Source organism: Aristolochia californica, unplaced genomic scaffold (genome assembly GCF_029961685.1).
Source record: "Aristolochia californica isolate CCGP_79_NKW_82.1479 unplaced genomic scaffold, dmAriCali1.0.hap1 SCAF_12, whole genome shotgun sequence".
Taxonomy (NCBI): Eukaryota; Viridiplantae; Streptophyta; class Magnoliopsida; order Piperales; family Aristolochiaceae; genus Aristolochia; species Aristolochia californica.
In genome coordinates this window covers 29,674,346-29,696,435 of record NW_027181793.1, presented here as the reverse complement: position 1 = coordinate 29,696,435, position 22,090 = coordinate 29,674,346, and the positions used below count along the sequence as shown (strand labels likewise).

The 22,090-nt window shown below is 38.1% G+C and overlaps 2 protein-coding genes across 3 annotated transcripts; one reads left to right on the top strand and one right to left on the bottom strand.

Moving 5' to 3' along the window:
* Nucleotides 1-82: 82 nt before the first annotated feature.
* LOC137945333 (brefeldin A-inhibited guanine nucleotide-exchange protein 1) lies at nt 83-13,924 on the top strand. Of its 2 annotated transcripts, XM_068791178.1 has the most exons (11): nt 83-1,250; nt 4,844-5,161; nt 7,193-7,526; nt 7,648-8,070; nt 8,170-8,462; nt 8,669-8,942; nt 9,345-9,850; nt 10,961-11,282; nt 11,376-11,733; nt 11,866-12,536; nt 12,837-13,924. In XM_068791178.1, exons 1-11 carry the CDS (start codon nt 214-216, stop codon nt 13,443-13,445), a joined length of 5,145 nt encoding a protein of 1,714 aa, XP_068647279.1. In that variant the 5' UTR covers nt 83-213; the 3' UTR covers nt 13,446-13,924. The 2 variants fall into 2 exon arrangements, with proteins under 2 accessions (XP_068647279.1, XP_068647280.1); XM_068791179.1 differs by lacking the exon at nt 83-1,250 and having other exon boundaries at nt 5,034-5,161; nt 7,183-7,526.
* Nucleotides 13,925-14,621: 697 nt separating this feature from the next.
* Nucleotides 14,622-20,469, bottom strand: LOC137945769 (uncharacterized). The gene is made up of 8 exons (XM_068791785.1): nt 19,765-20,469; nt 19,182-19,305; nt 18,226-18,358; nt 17,899-17,935; nt 17,542-17,779; nt 15,678-15,808; nt 15,481-15,578; nt 14,622-14,949 (listed from the first exon to the last, which is right to left on the bottom strand). Exons 1-6 carry the CDS (start codon nt 19,993-19,995, stop codon nt 15,708-15,710), a joined length of 864 nt encoding a protein of 287 aa, XP_068647886.1. The 5' UTR covers nt 19,996-20,469; the 3' UTR covers nt 14,622-14,949; nt 15,481-15,578; nt 15,678-15,707.
* Nucleotides 20,470-22,090: the final 1,621 nt, after the last annotated feature.

Sequence of the window (22,090 nt, the reverse complement as noted above, 5' to 3'; positions counted from 1 at the left end):
AAAAATGCCCTTACTTTCTCTGACCCGTCATCAGGACAAACGAAATCTGGAAATCCCACTCTGCGCCTGCGGAGGACGACGAGGTCAGACGCAGATGGAAATTTCTCACCGTTTCTCTCTTCTCCATTTCGCTCCTCCTCCTCTCTTACATTTTCATCCCCTCTCTCTCTCTCTCCCACCCAAGCCCTAGTCCTCTCTCGCGCTCTCTCGTCCATGTCCTCCCAACCTCTGGGCGGGTCTTCCCGCCCTGGCCGCCTCCTCGGCCCCGCTCTCGATAAGATCATTAAAAATGTGGCCTGGCGAAAGCATTCCCACCTCGTTGCTGCCTGTAAGTCCGCCCTCGACCGCCTTCAGAACCTCACCGACGCTCCCGAACCCGTGCTGGATTCGCCTCTCCCTGATCTTTCCCTTGCCGATGCCGATCTCGTAATCTTTCCTCTCATCCTTGCCCTCGATTCCTCCTCCCCCAAAATTGCAGAGGCTGCCCTGGAATGCACTTTCAAACTCATCTCCCTCGGTTACCTCCGTGGAGAGATCGACAGGGTCGACCCACTCGACTCCGCCAATGCTCCCATCGCTTCCCGCCTTCTTGACTCAATTTGTCGATGCGGTGGTCTCGGTGACGACTCTATTGAGCACACCCTTCTCAAAGTGTCGATTTCGTCCGTTCGCTCGCCTGCCCTTCTCATTCGGAGTGATTTGCTGTTCCAGATCGTCAAGAGCTGCTACAATGTGTATCTATCCAGTCTCAGTGGGACCAACCAGATCTGCGCCAAGGCGGTCCTTTCGCAGATCGTCACTATCGTCTTTGAGCGGGTTGAAACCGATTCTTTGGATAACAAGTTTCGTCCGGTTTCGGTCGGCGATTTGCTTGAGCTGTCCGACAAAGGGTTGAATGATTGGAATTTGGTGCAGTCCGTTCAGAATTTTATAAACGAGATTGTGGAGACAAGTGAAGGCGTGCCTCCATTAATTCTAAACAATTCGTTGCCGGAACAGGAAAAGGGAAATGGTGATGGGCCACTGGAAGGTGATGAGGAGATGGGCAACGGGGTGGCGAACGGAGGTGGTGACAGTAAGATCAGAGAAGATGGTTTATCTCTGTTTAAAAATTTGTGCAAGTTCTCGATGAAGTTTGGGACGCAGGAGAATCCTGATGATAATCTTCTGTTGCGAGGGAAGGTTCTGTCTCTGGAGTTGCTGAGGGTTGTAATGGAGAACGCAGGCCCAATTTGGAGAACAAATGAAAAGTAAGTATTACGTTACCAACTTCTGCCGGTACATTCTAACAGCCTTTATTTTTATTTTTATTTGAATCTAGTCGGACTTGAATTATAGTTCTGAGTTTTGTTTCTCCCTATTGTTGCCTAGAAAAGTTTCTTTGATGAGCATTAGGTTCACCGGTAAACTTATGTTTTACCTTCTACTAGAAGAACTAATATAATGGGAAGTCTTATCAAAATTCAACAAGCATTAGATCAAAACTACCGCTTGAAATCTGTTGGATTTGACAAAGGAACCCTGTGCATTATTGGTTCGGCACTGTTGTTTCGGTCTCCATTCACTGATTTGCATAAAGTCCATGAACCTTGAGGATGCAGCCTGGGAGCTGCTTTTGCTACTCAAGAGTTTTGAGTCCACTGGATGTGAAATCGGTGTATTTATAGTTTGATTTTTCTTGTTTTACAGTCTCTGGAATATGATTCTGTTGTTTAATAAACCGCAAAGGGTGCATTATAGGTTCTAAATTAAAAACTTTTCATTGCCTTTGAACCAAGTACAAACTTTTGGAAGGAGCCTATCATGAAGGAAACAAAAATTGACCTGATCTGCCTTGTTTGGTATGTGTGAGTAAATCATTCCTGTTATCTGATGTCCTTCCATCAGTTGGAAGTTGCAAGTGGGGATCATGGGAGAACGCTGTCTATTTCCTCTTTATTTTTGGTTTTATTTTCCATTCTGATCAATTGCATAGCAGGAGCTTCAGAAGGGATACCTCTGCTCCTCTATACTCTAAAAAATCAAGTGAGTTCTTTCCTCAAGTAAGGAATCTATTAGTCTCTTTTTGAGCTAATTTGAATTGGTTGAACTGAGATAGAAGTACTAATACTAACCTCTGTAGGCTTGAATTAAATTAATTGCATGCTGAAACTATATAGATAAAAATTTGAATTAAACTAGAGCCCCAATTTATTGAATCCAAATTGCTTAATCCTTTTGTCAAAAATAAAATAAAATTGATTAATCCTATTAATTTGACTTTATTTAGCGTTTCCATGCTGAATAACATTTGAAACAAGAATAAAAACATACATGAGGATAAGAATGTTTGGTATTATGATCAAATAGGATTCGACCTAGAGAAAGTTGAAGATTTAGGTATGGTGTGATAGAGTTTGAAGGCATTAATGTTGTGATTATAAAGATTCGTTTGACTCTTTTTCTTTTTTGGTGTAAGGCATGAAACCCGAAGGCAAGAGAATGCAAATTGAGGAAATTTTCTGGGTTGATAATTATAGTAAAATTTTCATTCATAACATATGTTTGTTTTGAAAAGTCATAAAATGCTGCAGATTGGTTATAAGTAAATGCAGCCATGAGGATCACCTCCTGTCAACTTTGATATGTTCATTGACCAAATGCTTGGAAAGATCTTGAAGGATTCACTACTTCCACTGGACCATAATTTTGGGAATGGAAAGCAGAGGAAAAACTAAAGCAAGCTCAATTCCCTATATTTTCCAATGTGTTTTTCAGAATACATCTCAAACTTGACATCTTGATCAGGCAGAGTAGTCTTAGGGAGACATTGTAATCTAATAACTTCAAAGAAAAGGATTTGGCAATGTTGAGACATCAGCTTTAGAAATGTGTTTTTCTAATATATTGATTAGAGGCATAGTCATGCTTATGAGTTGGGAACTCATGACTTCAAAATTGAAAACCCCCACTGTGGCAATTTAGGAGGTTTAATACATGAAAATGCCTCATTGTGTAAAACAATACACAACTACAGAGAATATCTTATTTTTCCTTTTTTAAAATGATGAGAAAAAATTCGATAAGAAAAACTCCAAAGGAGAACATTATAAAGGATGACAAGGCATATAACCAGATAAGCAAAAAAAGGGTAGGCAAAATAAAAAGAGATAGAGTAAAGTGCATTAAGGGTATTTCCACAACTAGTTGTTGTTGGGATCTGTTACTTCTATTCAAGGAAAATGAGGCAATTGGTGCTTCTTGAGTATGCACCCAAGTGATCATTTAGAAATTTCAAATGTTCTCAACTTTGTAAAATACATCAGAAAGTGATGGGAGCTTCCCCCTCATGATGCCTCAGTGATAAAAAAGTGGCAACTGCCTAGTCCCCTTCCACTTGAAGGGCTTAGGTGAAGTGATATGTGAAAATTTGAAGACCTTGAAGGGAGGGCCCTCAAATCTACTTTTTTTTTTTTTTACTTTTGATGGCCAAATGGAGCAAATAAAATAAGGTAAGGTGTTACCTGAAAAGTCTCTGATGATGGCACCACCTTCAACAAGCAGGAAAGTCTTGTAGCTTGAACTTTTGCAATTAGTTTGTATGAACTTGAGATAAAAATAATTAGTTGGAAGTTTCCTCAGTGCTCATTGCCATCCTTCTTAGGTAGAAGAGGGCTGAAGGGTGCCTCATCATTTGGTGGTAAGACATGCTGTTTTGATAGAAGTCCTGATAGAGGTCAATGGTGTCATTATGAAGGAAAGTCTATCCCTTTTGGTTGAACTCAGCGATGAGTTTGTCTGGCTAGATGCCCTGTTAATGGGAAGGGAGATGATGGCTGTTTCAATTTCATCTTAGGTTAATGGCAGATTTAGATGCAGAAGATGGGGAACACAGTTGGAGGCTGTGTGGGAGAACCAGAGGTCTGCCTGAATATGGCTCATTTAGAGCTTTGCAAAGAAATTACTCGAGGAATTAGCAATCACAGAAACATCAGAGGTCAAGGCCAAAAGCATGGGTTCCACCATCAATGGTTAAGGCGGCCAAGTGAAAGAACTTCATAATCGTGTTCTCCTCAGTAAGCCATTTGAATCTCCAGCTCTTTGCTTCTTGTAGATGCACTCTTGGTTGGTGATTCCATGGAAATGCCTTGCCCCTTGAGCAAACTCAATCATTCTTTAACCTGGTTTCCTCCTAGTTATTTTGTTATCCATCTCACTAAATCAACATAAATATCCACTGGCCATAAAATGCGAAGTTCTTATGAAATGGTGTAGCTGAGATGAGGATGTTGAGATAGATAACATTCAAAAGAGTACAAGGGAAAGTTGAAATGGATGTTTGCTTAAACTAGATTAATTCAGAAATTAATGTAATACAAAATTTTTAGAGTGGCTGCAATGGAGACAAAGGAGCTGTTTGAGACGGATGTGTTCGATCTACATCTAGTAGTGCATCAATGGAAAGGCTTCTATCCATGGAGATTGATAGATTAACAAGAAGTAGAGGAAGACAGCAAATAACATGGTCTGAAGCTGTAGGGGAAAACATAAAAAAGAGGTTAAAAATGATGGATTTAACCAATGGAAAATAAGAACAAAAGGATTTATGTAGCAGATGATAGAATGCTTTTGGTCAAAGTGGCAATGATAAGGGTAAAATGTTGATCCATATATTGATGATGTGGTTTCTACTGACATGCCTATTGCCCATGGGCAAAAAAAAAAAAAAAAAGAGTAGCTGCAATTTCTATGATGCTAATACCTAGGTTCTTGGTTTACTCGATTGTTAACATATTGTCGAGTGTTCTTTCTTCTCCTTATTGATTCAAATTAAACTTTTTTGTACATTTTATATTGCTGGCAGGTTTCTTGGTGCGATCAAGCAGTACCTGTGCTTATCATTATTGAAGAACAGTGCTTTGTCGGCAATGAGTATTTTTCAGCTTCTATGTTCAATTTTTGAAAACTTATTGTCAAGGTTCAGATCAGAACTGAAGTCAGAAATTGGGATTTTCTTCCCAATGCTCATACTTCGCGTTCTTGAAAATGTACTGCAGCCAAGTTTCTTACAGAAAATGACTGTCCTTAACATGCTTGGAAAGATGTGCCAGGATTCACAACTTATGGTTGATATTTTTGTCAACTATGATTGTGATGTTGATGCCCCTAATATCTTTGAAAGGTATGGTAATTACTTTCACATTCTCTTGCTTCCTGCCTTTATTGTACTCATTACAGTGTAAACTTTAGTAGAGAAATTCAAGTTGCAGTGTTACTGAGTGTGCTGCCTAAAATTTTTTATCTTTGGTATGAAAGTTGATTTGTCCTCATTAACTCAAGATTGGGATCCAACAGTAAACTAAGTCCCTTCCTCAACCTCATGAATAAAGATTCTCAATGACAGGTGCAATTGAACTTTTTCACATAACTGTCAACCAAATAGTATCTAGTAATCAGTGTCATTTATTATTAGACTTTGGTATTTGAATTCTTACATACATCATAAATTGATCCACTTTGAAGTATATGAAGCATCTTTTTCTTTCTATGCATGTTAAGTATGCACTGTATTTTAATTTTTTTTCTTATGGAGCAGTTGTTAGTAATATTTCTGATATCAGCTAGTGAACCAAAGAAAGTCTGTTTCTCCTCCGGACAACAACAAAAAATTGTCCATTTAATGCTTACAGAGGTTTATAATGCTACTGAGTTTTTTGAACTCGACAAAATTATATCTAACTGCTGAGTAAACATACCAGCTTGATGTTTAAAATATCTTTGCATTGGAACTCAGTATACTATAGAAAGATGCATGTCGATTCCTATTGAATCTTTTAAGTGCTTTATGTAAACTTAACATTAAACCATGCATTTACATTGCTCTTGAAAATATAGGATAGGAATTTTAAAATAAAAAAATTGGTTTAACGTAAAGTTATTATTATTTATTTTTCTCTTCACATATTTGTAAATTATTATTGTTTACATTGCTCTTGACTAAAGATTTTTTTTCTATTTCAAAAATAAAAAAAATAGTTAATTTTTAACTAAGATTTATTTATTCCAAATGAACAGAATTTGGGTTTAGGAGTGGAATAAGTTTTTTTTTAAAAAGAGTTTGGAGTGAATGAGCAAAATCAAATATTGAAAAATAAGGACTGAAGCTCGTTATGAAGAAATTGGGAAAAACAGACTCAAAATTGAGGACTAGGGGAAAAGCGCCCCTGGGTGTTTTTTAATGTGTTTTGACCAAATTGAGGAAAAAGCCTCATACATCCTCTGACACTCCATTTGGAAGTTTTCTTTTTTTTTTTGTTTTTAGCTTCTGTTTTCTAGTTCCTTTGCTTGTGCTCTCTCCTCCCTTGGAGCCCTCTGAATTGAATCCTTTTTCTCATGGTCATTATATTAGAGAGAGAGAGAGAGAGGGAGAGAGAGAGAGGAAAAAGAGTATGGACCTAAGTCCATCTAAGTTATGTGCACCCAAACTTTATGTTAACCTTCATAATTGAAATGAGAGACTTAAAATTTAATTTCTTCTTATTGTGCATTTATTTGTTATCCCATGGATTCATAATTGATGTTTATGTTTATGCTTTTCTTAATTTTTATCATTTTTAAATGATAAATGGAGATGATGACATTGTTGTAAAAATACTGAAGTAAATGGTATTTTTTGGAAGATGGGCCCAAGCCCACACGACCAAGGAAGGTCCACATATTTAAGAGTTTTGGAAGATGGGCCCAAGCTAATACGATATGGACCCACCATGATCACACGAGCTGGTGGGACCCACTATGATCATGTGAAGTGGCATGATGAGTCATCATCATCAACCAATGCTGGTTGGACTGATTCCAACCTCCTTTCCCTTCTCAAAGCATACTGTTTATATAATTTTGAACTTCACTCCAACAACTGGCTGGTCCTAGTTGATCTATAACTTATCAACTATCAACTAGACCGTGCTGCTATTACTAACTTAACTAGGATTTCTTATATCTGTTGGACCAGAAATACTCTATATCTTTGGTAGTTACATTATAGACCTTAGGCCATATGACATTAAGATATTGAACTAGTATTAGGGGCTGTACAAAGTTCTGGGTATTCATCTGATTATATATGAAGCTAGTGTTTCTTATTATCTTTTCCTTGTAGCTATCTTATATTAAGATGTATTAAAACACTTTTAATTCCATCAGATATTTGCAGGATCGTCAATGGCCTTTTCAAAACAGCTTTAGGTGCAACTCCTGGTTCTGCTTCAACATTGTCTCCGTCCCAGGATCTCACATTCCGTTTTGAATCTGTCAAATGTCTTGTTGCAATTATGAAGTCCATGGGGACTTGGATGGACCAGCAGTTGCGCATTGTAGATTTCTACCCTTCGAAAAACAGTGAATCTGAAATATCCAGTGACAATCATTCTGCAGCAAATGGAGAAGAGGGATCTTCCATTGATTATGATTTGCATTCTGAAGCTTCTTCTGAATCATCTGAAGCTTCAACCCTTGAGCAAAGGCGAGCATATAAAATGGAGTTTCTGGTGAGTCAGTATTTTTATTTCTTTACGTGGATGAAGACTTATTGGTGATGCTATGCTTTGCTTGAATGAACATCAATCTTAAATCTTAATGTGAAATTATCTTGTGTACTTTTACATTCAGAAAGGTGTTTCACTCTTCAACAAGAAACCATCCAAGGGCATTGAATTTTTAATCAATGCCAAAAAAATTGGTGCATCTCCAGAAGAGGTTGCTCAGTTTTTGAAGAACACTTCCGGCCTGAATGAGGTGATGATTGGGGATTATTTGGGTGATAGGGAAGAGTTCCCTTTAAAAATTATGCATGCTTACGTGGACTCGATGAATTTTGAAGGGATAGACTTCGGTGAAGCCATTAGATTTTTCTTAAGGGGTTTCAGGTTACCTGGAGAGGCCCAAAAGATAGACAGGATCATGGAAAAGTTTGCAGAACGTTATTGTAAATGCAATCCAAATTCGTTTAAGAGTGCTGATACTGCTTATGTTCTTGCTTATTCCGTGATTATGCTCAACACGGATGCGCACAATACCATGGTCAAAGACAAGGTGTGTTGAATATTTTTCGTCCTTGCCCCTTTCTTGATGAAACCAAATTAGGTGCTTTGATTCTTACAACCATTTGCATTGGATGTTTATTGTTACTAGATGTGTAAGGCAGATTTCATTCGGAATAATCGGGGAATAGATGATGGAAAGGATCTACCTGAAGAGTACCTAGGTTCACTGTATGATCAGATTGTGAAAAACGAGATAAAAATGAAAGATAATTCTTCAGCTCCACTGAACAAACAAGCAAACAGTATCAACAAGTTACTGGGCCTGGATAGTATAATCAATCTGGTTGCTTGGAAACAGGAGGAAGAAAAGGCATTAGGCGCTAGTAGCTTACTTATAAAGCATATTCAGGAGGAGTTCAAAGCAAAGTCTGGCAAATCAGAGTAAGCTAAACAACCTAGTAGAAGTTTTTTAGGTAATTTGAAGATGTTTTCTACTTGCTTTGATAGAGTGTATAGATGCAATATATGAGCACAGATCTATTTGATGCTCCATGACAGTTTCAATATTTTATGGTCAAGTATTTATAGTGGCATCTCTGTGAAAAGGAGAACTACTTATTGGAGTTCCATTGTGGTCAATGTTGCAGGTCTGCCTTCTTTTCAGTCACTGATGCAGGAATATTGAGATTTATGGTGGAGGTTTGCTGGGCTCCAATGCTGGCTGCATTTAGTATGACTCTTGATCAGAGTGATGACAAAGCTGCAACATTTCAGTGTTTGCAAGGTTTCCGTCATGCTGTGCATGTGACATCAGTAATGTGTATGCAGACCCAGAGAGATGCTTTTGTTACATCTATTGCCAAGTTCACCTATCTCCATAATGCTGCTGACATGAAACAAAAAAATGTTGATGCAGTCAAGGTAAGATTTGGAAGGCTTAATAGCCATATGTTTCTGGAAGTTGTTTGTGTCATATTTTATTTCCTATGTTAGATCTATCCCTCATCAGATTAAGTTGAAGACACAAAATGGACCTTTTGCTTTGAATGTAAGGGTGTCATCACCCATCAATCCTATTCACTGAAGGACTAAGGGTAAAAGCATTGAGCCCATACCCAATATTTGTCATTGATGTGAATATGCTTAGAAAAGGTTCAGGTAAAACATATATTCCATTTTGTCATTGCATTGTTTCCTGGATACCTCGTTGGTGATTGATGTCATTGAACTTCAAATGGCTTATTATAATACTTCTAATGTTTTTATTTTTCTGATAAGAAATATGTTATTTAACCTCCCAAATGTACATTTTATTTTAAGCAGGCGATCATATCCATTGCTATTGAAGATGGCAACTACTTGCAAGAAGCGTGGGAGCATGTATTAACATGTCTTTCACGTTTTCAGCATCTTCAACTGTTAGGGGAAGGTGCACCACCAGATGCTTCTTTCTTTACGGTGTCTCCAATCGAAAATGATGAAAAGCAACAGAAATCACCGGTATTTCCATCTCTAAAGAAGAAAGGAAGTGCCATTCAGAATCCATCTGTAATGGCTGCTGCCCGAGGTGGTTCCTATGATAGTACAGCAGTTAAGGTGAAAGCCTCGGGATTGGTTACTGCAGAGCAGATAAATCATTTTATTTCCAATTTAAATCTGCTAGAGCAGATTGGTAATTTTGAACTCAATCACATATTTGCTCATAGCCAACGGTTGAACAGCGAGGCTATTGTTTTTTTCGTAAAGGCACTGTGCAAGGTTTCCATGGCAGAGTTGCAATCTCCAACAGATCCCCGTGTCTTCAGCCTTACAAAGATAGTTGAGATTGCGTAAGTTTGTTCTTTTCAAAATTTACATCTAATTTAGTTTAAGCACACGAGCTTGATGAATTGATGCTGCAGTTCTTGAGTTTATTGGGTTCTCTAGTGTGTTTCATTTTGTGTGAAACCAATTTTTTTTTTTCACATGCACAATATGAAATATTCGATGGTGATGCAGGATATAGATTTAGAAAATTGTGTTAGAGACACCTGAATTATGTGTGCTTTTCAACCTGAAAAGTTTGTACTAGATTGGATGTGCACAATTTCTTTACCATATGTTCCACTTATGCAAAGCCCAGAAAAAGGATGTTTACTGGACCCTGGAACTGAAATCCTAGCATTTCATCAAAGAATTCTATAAAAATCCTAAAGAAAGTAGGTTGTGCCTTTGAATATCCATCTTGAGGGAGTTTCTAGTATGAGGTCTTGGGGTTCAAGTGTCGCTCTCAAAAGAAAAAATCCTGAAGAATGATACTAATCAGGAAAGTGGGAATGGTAGATGCAGAAATTGAAGGTGTTGATGTTGATGTTGGTGGAAGACATGCTTAGAAAACTACCACGAGCATCTGCATTCCTGTGATCTTTTTGCTCGTTCCCTATTGGAAGGGAAAGTGGCTGATGTTAGACCAAAGTAGATGTTGCTTCTGTGGATTGTGCCATGGTCCTATAGTGGGTTCCCCCTAACCCCTTGGAGAGACTTTAGCAACCTCACACTTGAACCATCCCATGTGACTGCTGAAAGCCCAACCTACATGGTCATAGTGTGGATAATACTGAGAAAATGAAGGTAGGTGAAGGTGTTGGTGCTAGTGACATCAGTCATGGAGGATTTGGACTCATGCTAGACAGCTAAAGTAGCTGTTAGCTTGGAATTGCATTGGAGGTCAAGCTTGTGGTAGATTATGCGTTGCTATGGCAGGGAGTGGGAGATTGCAAAAATGTCGGTTTTACTCCAGGAGTTAATTGTCCTAGTCTCGTGCTAATATTTGACTGCAAGCTAAAAATTTCTCGATTCTTATATTCATATTCGGGCACAACTTCCATAACTACATAAAAAATTGTCATCAGAAGGTTTACCAACATTTATTCACACAATTTTTTTCTTTTGTTCTGCAGTCATTACAATATGAGTCGCATTAGGTTGGTGTGGACCCGCATATGGAATGTCCTCTCAGATTTCTTTGTGGCTGTTGGGCTATCTGAAAATCTCTCTATTTCAATATTTGTCATGGATTCACTGCGGCAACTAGCAATGAAGTTTCTGGAGCGTGAGGAGCTCGCAAACTATAACTTCCAGAATGAATTTTTGCGGCCTTTTGTGATTGTTATGCAAAAAAGCAACTCTGCTGAAATTAGGGAGTTAATTGTTCGGTGTGTCTCCCAGATGGTTCTTAGTCGTGTCAGTAACGTGAAATCTGGCTGGAAAAGTGTATTTATGGTATGTTAAACTTCTTGCTTATGCCTAAGATAACCAGAACAGTGATAGATGTTTGTTTTGTTGATTCTAAATTTTTGTTCTTTACATTTCCAGGTTTTTACCGCTGCTGCTGCTGATGAACGCAAGAACATAGTCTTGTTTGCATTTGAGGTCATGGAGAAAATAGTGAGGGACTATTTTCCTTATATAACTGAAACAGAGACAACAATCTTCACTGATTGTGTTAGATGCCTAATTACCTTTACAAACAGCAGGTTTAACAGTGATGTAAGCTTAAATGCCATTGCATTTCTACGGTTTTGTGCTGTTAAACTTGCTGAAGGAGGACTCGTCTGCTATGAGAAAAACAAGGAGGTTGATATGTCTTATTTAGAGAAGGGGGATGCTTCAGATGAACTTACTTTCACAGACAAGGATGATCATGTTTACTTCTGGGTTCCTTTGCTGACAGGTTTCTTTTCTGTCCTTGAATGGTTTATGTTAACACAACTTTTTGTAAAAATCTGCAATTTCTGAACAGTGAGTTCCTCTTCATGTCTTGGCCTTCAAATGATATTCTAATGAAATTTTGAAAGCATTTCAGGTTTAGCGAAACTTACATCGGATCCCAGACCTGCAATCAGAAAAAGCTCACTGGAAGTTCTGTTTAATATTCTAAAGGATCATGGACATCTCTTTTCTCGCACATTTTGGATCAGTGTTTTCAATTCCATTATTTTCCCTCTATTCAGTAATATTCAGCACATAGTCAGTCCTGCTGATTTGCTTGGTGAGAGATCCTCACTGGACAATGATAGTGGATGGAGCACTGAAACTTGTGCAGTGGCTGTACAATGTCTGGTGGACTTGTTTGTAAATTTTTATAATATTGTTCGGTCTCTGCTACCAGCAGTCATATCAATTCTAACAAGTTTTATAAAAAGTCCGAGGCAGGGTTTTGCTGGTACAGGGGTTGCTGCTTTGGTTCGTCTCACTGGCAGCTTAGGCAACAGGATTTCAGAAAGAGAATGGAGAGAGATTTTCCTGTCTTTGAAAGAAGCAGCATTCTCTGCTCTACCCGAATTTTTGAAGGTTATCAAAGTCATGGATAACATTGAGGTACCTGATATGGGTCAGGTGTTCTCTGATACAGATTTGTACTCATCAGATCATGGCTTAGTTAGGGATGAAGTGGAGGATGATAGTTTGCATACTGCAGCATACGTGATTGCTAGAATGAAAAATCACATTGCAATGCAACTGCTCATTTTACAGGTGCTCTCTTTCTCTCTCTCTCTCTCTCGCTCTCTCTGGTATTCACTCACTCATGTGCATTGACATACACAAAATGCTTAGGAGCCATTGATTTTAAAAATCCTTCAGGCCTTTTAGAAAAATTGATTGGTGATTCACTTTCTTTATTCAGAAAAATCGATCAGATCAAAATTGCATAATTATTCACAATTTGATTGATTGATTGATTCAGTTTTATCGCAGTTGTATGTTTAGTATCTTCTCTTCTATCTTGGATACTTTTTTAAAGCAGTGTTTTCTTTGTGCATTTTGATTGCTCAGGTTATTACGGAGTTATATAAAACACATGAAGATTCTATGACGGTGGCCAATACTGGGATTGTTATTGAAATATTTTCATCTACTTCTGAGCATGCTCATGAGCTGAATTCTAGAACTAGCCTCATAGTGAAGCTGCAGAAAATCTGTTCCATACTGGAGGTCTCTGACCCACCTGTCGTTCATTTTGAGAATGAGACCAACCATAGCTTCCTCAAGTTCCTGCAGACTGTGTTATCAGACAACCATTCTGCTTCTGAGGAGATGGGCATAGAATCTCAACTTGTGGGTGTTTGTGAAAAGATAATACAGATATACCTATATTGTGCTGAATTCCAATCATCACATCCATCAGGAAACGGGAGAAGTATAAGATGGATACTGCCTCTGGGGTCTGCAAAGAAGGAAGAATTGGCAGCTCGTACTTCTTTGGTGGTGTTTGCCTTGCAGGTTTTGGTTAGTTTGGACAAAGTATCGTTTAGGAGATATTTGTCAAGCCTGTTCCCTTTGTTAGTTAATCTGATCAAATGCGAACACTGCTCAGGAGATGTGCAGCGGATATTGAGTGATATGTTCCTGTCATTAATAGGTCCAATAATAACGATTATGTGATATATGCCGATCCGTTCTGTATTGTGAAGGGTCTTAGGGTGTTCATATTCATATTTCTCATCATTTAATATCTATGAAGCTAATCGAGAGTTGGGGTTGAGACAACCTCTGCTTTCGCATATCATGTGTCCGGACTCAGTATAAAATTCTTTTTGCTGTACAGGAGAGGTATGCTCTAGCATATTTCTTCGACTGTTTTTGGTAACATTATCCCTCATACTGCCAGACTTTGCTTCGAACTTGCCTGCTTGCTTTTTTCAATGCATTGGACAAACTGTGGATCAGAAGTGCTTGAAGCTTTAGAATTACTAAATTGACCGAATCCCGTTGTTATTTGTGTGTGTAATAGAGGTCTGTCGGATCCTAGAAGAAGGGATGTGTTTCATTTCCTTGAACACTTATCAATTTTCCAGCAAGCATGTTGTTTTTTATGGCATAACCGAGCAGATATTAGGCAAAAGCATCTTATTACTAGTAAATTTGAGGCATTGCTATGCAGATTCAAAAAATCTCCGCAATTTGAAATTTGCATCTTATTAATTATCTCTACAATGGGTTCGTTCTTACAAAGAAAAACTGATTCTGTCATTCTATGTCATATGACCGCACAAATGGCCTCTTATAAGTGCATGCACAAGAAAATTGAAAAACATGGCCCTAGGTGACAATTGTCAAGCTCTGGCTAAGCATACTTCTGTTAATTGTCTGGAGCATTTTCCATTTTCTGGAAACTTGTCACTTTAAAATGGAAATAGCTGCGGAACAGATGACAAATGAATATGACCCACTTCCAGTGAGAATGTTAACACAGTTCCCCCTGGAATTAGCAAATTAGCAGAACAATGGCTTACATGCAAAGGTTAGTCTGATCCAGAAAAGATATGAACCACCAAAGTGGAGACGGGAAAGTGATGCAAGAATTTTTTTGTATAGATTTAAGGGAAATATATGTTCCTGTTGGCTATGGTTTCACAGCCAAATTCACTTCTGAACTCTGTCTGAATTACAGTCTTGTGTGGCAAAAAGACGGGTACATCACACAAAAGCACAACAACACCACGGGTATTGAGTCCCAGTTAATTAATAAATACAATGCGATGAACCAATGTTTTCTTGAATAGTTGAATCCAACAAACGCATGCATGAAGACCCTATACAAACAATCACCAGGACATCTGGAGTTTAAAAGAATCAGTTTTATGATTCTGCTATGATGGTTCAACAAAACAGTAAATTTGCTTTTCCTACACAGGTTGGTTGTCGGAACCCAATTCCGGCAACCATAGGATTACCCTCTACCGGTCCCAATAGTCTCAAGGTCCGGTTTTGGGGACTTGTACTATATCATATTTTGGGAGTATGAGGATTTACATACGACACATCGACACAGGCGGTTGGACTAGGGAGAGCAATCCACACTCTCCTCTGGATTCGACACAGACAGGTGCAGTGACTCGACATTTTTTACTTTTGTGGTATCTCTGATGACCATGACTATGGAGACCTGCAATACATAAATACAAAACACAGTTAGTTCAAAATAGTATCCAACCTGAAATAGACAACATCCAAAACTGTGGGTGGAAGGAAAGGCTTGGAAATGAGGAGCAACTCTTGGTCATACAAAAGATGAATCAGTATGAACCAATTATATCAAATCCAACTGTAAAAGAAAGAACTTGATAGTGTAAGGTTAAAACTGTGCGTAACATTTCTCATTTAGAATTCAGTGGCCATTTGCTGCTGGAAGTATGAGATTCACAAACTGAGTACCTAAACCTCGAACTCAGTTGATAAATCACTTTTTTATTGAACATTTTTTACTTTCATTTCTGGGTCAGCGTCCAACTGTAAGGCCTATTCTTTTGTAACGTATGCTTCAATCAGTCCATCATATCAAAGGTTGATCTGACATATTGGTAATGCTACTTAAAAAAATTGATCAGTTGAGTTCCTCATCATGTAACTCGGCTTTATAGGTTTAATCATGCATATAGGTTTAACTTCCTCACAGAAATTGACCATAGACGTTTACCTCTAGAATGCAAAGATGATAACTTGCAAGGCTAGATTTGAAGCCCGCCACTCAAGTAGCAGTCTGCTGTTCTTTGTCCTGCTGCAATCTAAGGATACCTATGAAAGTAAGAAAAAGCCGTTTATCATGACCTTGAATTATGTTGGACCGCCTGGTACAGCTTACTTAATGAATGGAAAGAGAAGCCCACCACCTACCTCAAGATGTTTTGAACTTGAAGTTTTCTTTCAACCTGCCGTTTGGTCTGAACCACTACCCTGTGTAAACTGTGGCGAATGAGCAGGAACAATGAACTGTGGCTGTGCTGGAACTGCAGTTGCTGTTATACCTGCAGTAAAGTTAATACAATAATGTCAATACAAGTCGAGCAATGAGATACCTATAACTGAAACAGTATGTAGCAAGCTTTTGGTAACAAACAAACTGATGCAGCCAGAGAAGTACAAAGTCTTGAAGTTATCATGATCTGCACTTTCAACGACCTGTTCAATGCATTAATTTTTGCTTTGACTTATTTTTTCCAGTTATAGGGCAGCATGTTCAATAAAGGTTCAAATACTTCCACCATGGAGATGTCATGGCATCAGGGATGGGTGTATCCATCCGAGTGTCCATATTGAACTGCTCAAAATCCAAAAGGTAATGGATGTTACGTATTACATTATGTCGGTTGTACATCACCCCAATATATCATCCCATGCATGGTATGAATTTCCGTGCTGTTCTCAAACCAAACCACCACTGTGGATCTTTATACAGACAGGTGTAAACTGTTCACAGTTAAGACAGTTGTAGGCAATGGATGGGGCAACTCAAAAACTTACATCAGCAGGTATACAAAGCATCCATTAGAAGTGTCAAAGGGTAATAAAATGGAACTGATAAGAGTTATACTATTTCTTTTTTCTATACCATCTCTGTTTATATTAATAGGATAAAAAATCCAGTTATGTTCCTTTAGCTGAAATGAAAAATGGGTTTATTAGGTAAACTTTTTTACTTGACAATGAAAAATATAAGAACTAACAGAAGCATATAATAATATATATATATATATATACAAGGAAGACAGTGTTAAATATTGTATTCCATACCCTACTTACTAAAACCCCCGTTTTGTAATTTCAACACTCTCATTCACGTAAAATGATAAAAATTCCCATATTAAAAAGCTATTATGTTTCTTCCATAATAGACTTAAGAGATCACTAGTTTAATGTGAAATCCATCCTTCATTAAAACAGCAAATTCATTACTCACTTTCCAACATGGGCATTGCCATAGCCATTTAAGCTGGGACTCATAGACTGGGCTTCACATTACAGAGTGGTAACCACCTTTTTATCTCAGCCCAATGTGAACAAAGAGGGATAATAAAACACATGTTACAAAAACATGGGCTTGCTATTCTAAATTTTTAGTTATGAGGTTTATTAGGTAAGTCCAGAGTTAAATTAGTGAAACGATATGCTTGGTAAAAGAGACATTTCGACCTTTCAAAAAGATCACTTTTGTAGTTTTCAATGTGAACTAGATAGGATTGTATGATAGTAATGCAATTTAGAACTTAGGATTCTATCAGGAGGTGGTGTAAATTAACCATTTTTTTGCTTTTTTGAAATGTATGAGTTCTAGAGAAGCAAAAGAAGGAGAATACAAGCAGCAACAAGCAAGCAGCAAAGAACAACTCCAATAATTCTGAAATTCCTATCAGTATAAAAACCTCTCATGAAAACATTGAAATTTAATCCATTTCATTCTTATTTAATTAATAATTTTTTTTAAGGATGGCATGTATAGCAGAGAGGGATTACACAAATATCATCAACTTAAAAGTAATCGGGTAATTGATTACAGAATTCCTTCGTTCCGTATGTGTAAATTAGGGAAACCATCCAATTTTATAAAGTTGATTCGGTAGAAATGAGCAATTGGATAAAGTTGCCTGTGCCACATACTAGAGGCAGCCCCTTCTACTGTCACTGAATATTGTCTATGCCACTCATGTATTGAACAAACTAATTTACGAAAGGAGGTGAAATATGGTCTAAGTAACATTACCTGCAGGATATGGAGCTTGAATTGTCGGTAAAGGTGCAGCAGTAACTCCATTCACATTGGGTGCACTAAATTGCAAAATGTGATGACCAGGCATAGCATAACAAGGAACAGTGGAATAGTTGTGGCCACTAGGAAGAGGCTGGCCCAGTTGTCCAAATGGGTAAATTGCGGTATTAACTGCTCCAGGTACACCGTACACTTGAAGGTATTGCTGACCCATATATGGATTATAGAGGTTCTGAAAAATAAGCATTAAGTTAGAAAATTCAACAGAGGTCAGCAGTGCAGAAGCAGACTTAGACCACTATAAGCACACACAAAATGCCCAGTGACAGCAACAAGTTTGGAGTTCCCAACCTGGGGATATATGTACTCGGGCCCATATGCTGCATACCTGCAACATAAACAACTGCATCCTAAGTACATGGCGGTTATGTTATTATCTATGCCATAATAAAATCCAATTCCAATCTGAAGGTACAAACACTAAATGCAAACAGGGGAAGAGACCTCACTATAGCACATTACCATTGGATAATTGCCAATGGAAATACTCAAAATGATCTCCACACAACAGAACCTCAAAAAACAAAGTTATTTCTAGAAAAAAATTGAGAAATCAGCACGCACTGGCAAGGAGTTACGTAAAAAAACTACTCTTAGTGAACAGTGAATGGGACTAACCCATAGGGTGAGTATGTGAATCCTTGTTGATACCCATAAGAGACTGATTGGTGGTAGGAAGGACTTCCAACATATGCACCACGAGAACCACCTTGTACAGCTCCGAAGAAGGGTGCACCTGGCCGTAAGCGTCCTGCAAGGACAACACCAAGTTCCTATAACACATAGGAGAATTTTTTTCAAAGAAGATCACATTATACATAATTCACAACCGGTGGTAAAAGATGGATCTTCATTTCCTTTTTCTTTCTCCCCTTAGGAAATATAAAAAAGGAGAAGGTGATAAAGATTATTTAATCATGTACCATATCTACCGCCAATGGTAAGTGAAGATCCTGATCTGATAACAATCCTCCTACTAACCCTTTCTGGCAGTTCATTCAATAACAATCCACACAGAAATAGTTTGCCTTCAAGGTGCTCTAGGAGTTAACATTTCCACCAACTTCTCCAGAAAACTGGGAAATTAAGATGCAGCCACCGTCCCCATTATAAATGTTATTACTATGGTTAATGCTGTGACATTCTTAGCAAGAGTCAGCTTTACCTGTCAAAGGTGGCAATTCCACTCCAGTTTCCAGGTTCTAGTCTGAATCTAACTAGTTTTTTTGTTTTTGATTTGGTTGACAGACTAGATTATAACAACTCAAATTCTCATCCAAGCATTATTGGGTTAACAATACACTGATTTCAATACCAAATTCATTTGCTCCTAAGAATAACTAAACTACCAGGGAATCTATAAAGCTTAGCAAAGAGAAGTCCATGTCAATCTCTGGTCTGGTGCCCTCTCAAAATGGTAACCCCTAGGTGCATTTGTTGGTCCAACATAACGAAGAAGATACAATTAACAGTCCAAAATTCACCATACACATGCAATCTTATAGATGAATTCATAAGCAAACTCTCTCAACTGTGCAGGAGAAGTGAAATACCAAAAAAGTCGTAAGTCCTACCATATGGAGGAGCAGAGCGGGGACGCCCAAGAGAAGCCAAATTACAATTTGCACGCCGACCATCAATCACAGGACTTGGATCAGCGCACGCCCTTCTTGCAGATTCAGGATCTCGGAAGGTCACCTAAACCCTCAATAAAATAAAAAACCCAGTCATTACCACATTCACAGCTCAGAACATTATTCTGTACTAAGTCTAGTACACGGTCACTAAGGAGTTCATGTTTTCTTTTTCTGTTTTTTTCCTCTGTTTGTTCGGATGATAGCATGATAGTTTCAGCCCCGGACGTCGAAATAATAAATCCGCACATTACCACAGTCACAAAAAAACCAGCATGTGACCACTAGTTCACTTTTGATCGCAGAAAATTTTAACTTAAGAAAGGTATTCAATAACAAATGAGCTCGATACAAAAAGGCCAGAGTTCATTCAAAAACAGCAAAACACCAGGAAAAGAATCACCCCCACTTTCTCAAAGATAAAGCTGACTACGCTTTAATCAAGGATTATATATAAATTAAAGTCATTTCCATATTACTTCGCGGAAAAATACAAAAGAAACCCAAAACAAGAAATACTCACGAAACCATAACCCTTTGATCTCCCAGTGTTCTTATCGCAGATCACTACAGCTTCAAGGATCTCTCCGAATTGCTCAAAGTACCTACGCATCGTCTCGCTCTGTGTCTCCCAAGCCAATCCCCCAACAAAAACCTTGGTGTAAGTCGTGTCTCCGAAGGGGGAATTCACATACTGAAACCCGGAATTCGAGCTGGATCCCGATCCGGAACCTGAAATCGACTGGAAAGCCATCAACTTCTGAACGAAAATCACCTAATACAAAAGAACCAGATCGCCGATAACGCGAATAAACGATCCACTTGAAGAAGATATTAGGTGATGCTGTGATCGACCCTGTCGAACCTAGCTTTCATCTTAGAGAAGTGGAACTAGAAAAATCCCAGATTTGAAGAGATTGAGTCAAAGGAGAGATGGGTCTGGTGCAATTTGCTGGAATCTGTCATGGGTTTTTTTCCCTTAAAAAAAGCTGATCAATAAGAGCTTTACAAGAATCTCAGAGAGAGCAGTAGAGAAAAGGCAAAAATTTTCTTCTATTTTCTTTTCTCTTTTCCTTCTTCTCTCGGGAAGAAGTTGAAGAGTATAATGATTTGCGCTGAAGAGCAAAATAGCCCTTACAGGATTCTCAAAGAAAGCAAAGAGAGAACAGCCCTCGGACCCACTTCAATTTCCTTTTTCATTCTCAAAAACCCTAGCCTAAAACCTCGAGACCTTGATGGCTTTATTTCAATCTTCTCCCATTTAGCCTTAACCCGTTCTCACTCCCTTTAAAGCGATTGATTTTTTCTCTAATTTCTCCAAAATTCATCCACTATTTCAACTTTCACTTGAGCATTCTTACCATAAAACAGAAAAAAATTTCAGTGAAGCATTTGAACATCACTGAATCATTTGAACAAACATAGATATTACTGTAGGATAATTAAAAAGCACTATGTGGGACCTCTTGATTTATTGGCTATGCAAAGCAGCTGATCTCATTCTTTCCAAATTTATGGACGAGTTAATGAAGTTCCTATTAAACAAGATACACCAAATCACTACTTATCCATCTTCTCTGACATAAATGTCACCTGAAGTTTCCTCTCTGCAACCAAATGAATAAAAGGAACAAATAGAAATATAAGTTGGTGAGGTTTTGTTTCATATTTTGTTCAGCCTTTCAAAGAAGTATTGCTTATTTCACAGACACCTATGGAGAATTTACACAGTTCAACTGACAAAGCACCTTCATTAGCTATAATTAACAGGAACACAGGATGATTCTACAATCATGATTCTCAATAGAATACTAAGAAAACAGAACCCAGAGGCAGTGGGCATCATCTCAGGCAGCTAGTTTAATGTTTAAAGAGTGTTTTTTTTTTCTGGTATTCCAGAAGAATCTGAGGGAGCGATGCCCATGAGAACAGTTCATTCCTCCTTTAATGGTCTGCACATCCATAAACAATTATCATCACATCAGGTACATGTTTCTTTTTTTCATTTCTTACAAAGAAAATCCACAAACCACTAAAATTCCATTGCAGAGAAAGCTCCTTACAGATCATGGCTGTCATCAATATTTAGCTTCAGCTTTACCATTGTTAAGATGTCACCATGCATTCTACTTCCCAATAAAATATACATTTCCCAGTATTTACACAAATCATAGCAGTGGATAAAGCTCATAAAGTTTGCCCAAATGGCAGAAATTCTCACTTTCTTCAGAAAGGGACCCAAAGTGTTTGTGATTGGGAATTTCTGTTTTCTCATTGAAAAGGTGACTCTGTATTTTGCCCATGCTTTCTGAAAAATACAAAAGGGTCTCCGTCACCAACATAGTGCAGAAGCTGGTGGAGCCATCTGAGGTGGGGATTCCCAATCTCATTGCCACAGGGGTCCACATACAACCTGTTTGTTCCAGAATCAAGATTCTGATCTATTCAATAAAGATACAATTTACTTTGTAGTGATTGGCATTCCAGAGTCAAATACATAAAAGAAAATTCATGAGTATAGTTCAGTAACCACTCATCTAACATAGATTAAGCTTCGGGCTTCAAGACTCTCTTTTGTTTGTTTGTTTGTTTGTTTGTCTTGGTTTTTTCTTTCCATTCTCTTTTGTTCTCAACAATGTTATGTTTCAAAAGAGTTTTCTGGGTGATCCGAGGTTCTGGACTTCAGACTGGTTATGTTGGTTTCTTTAATGAATTGAAGCAGTCAGTTTCCGGTTCTACTGGTTTCTTCTAATCTATGACTCCAGGCTTGAAGAGCACAGAACTCGCTACCTAATCGTGATAAATAAAGGTGAAAAAGCTTGAGCTTTCGAACTGGCCAGCAACGGGAG

What these genes read in the sequence shown, in the direction of transcription:
- LOC137945333 (XM_068791178.1), top strand. Translation starts at nt 214, where the DNA reads ATGTCCTCCCAACCTCTGGGCGGGTCTTCCCGCCCTGGCCGCCTCCTC. An exon ending in CATATAAAATGGAGTTTCTG is followed by an intron (nt 7,527 to 7,647) that starts GTGAGTCAGTAT and finishes TTTTACATTCAG; the next exon opens with AAAGGTGTTTCACTCTTCAA. An exon ending in TGCAACTGCTCATTTTACAG is followed by an intron (nt 12,537 to 12,836) that starts GTGCTCTCTTTC and finishes TTGATTGCTCAG; the next exon opens with GTTATTACGGAGTTATATAA.
- LOC137945769 (XM_068791785.1), bottom strand. Translation starts at nt 19,995, where the DNA reads ATGGCTTTCCAGTCGATTTCAGGTTCCGGATCGGGATCCAGCTCGAAT. An exon ending in CCGCTCTGCTCCTCCATATG is followed by an intron (nt 18,359 to 19,181) that starts GTAGGACTTACG and finishes TTGTCCTTGCAG; the next exon opens with GACGCTTACGGCCAGGTGCA. An exon ending in CCGAGTACATATATCCCCAG is followed by an intron (nt 17,780 to 17,898) that starts GTTGGGAACTCC and finishes CTTATTTTTCAG; the next exon opens with AACCTCTATAATCCATATAT.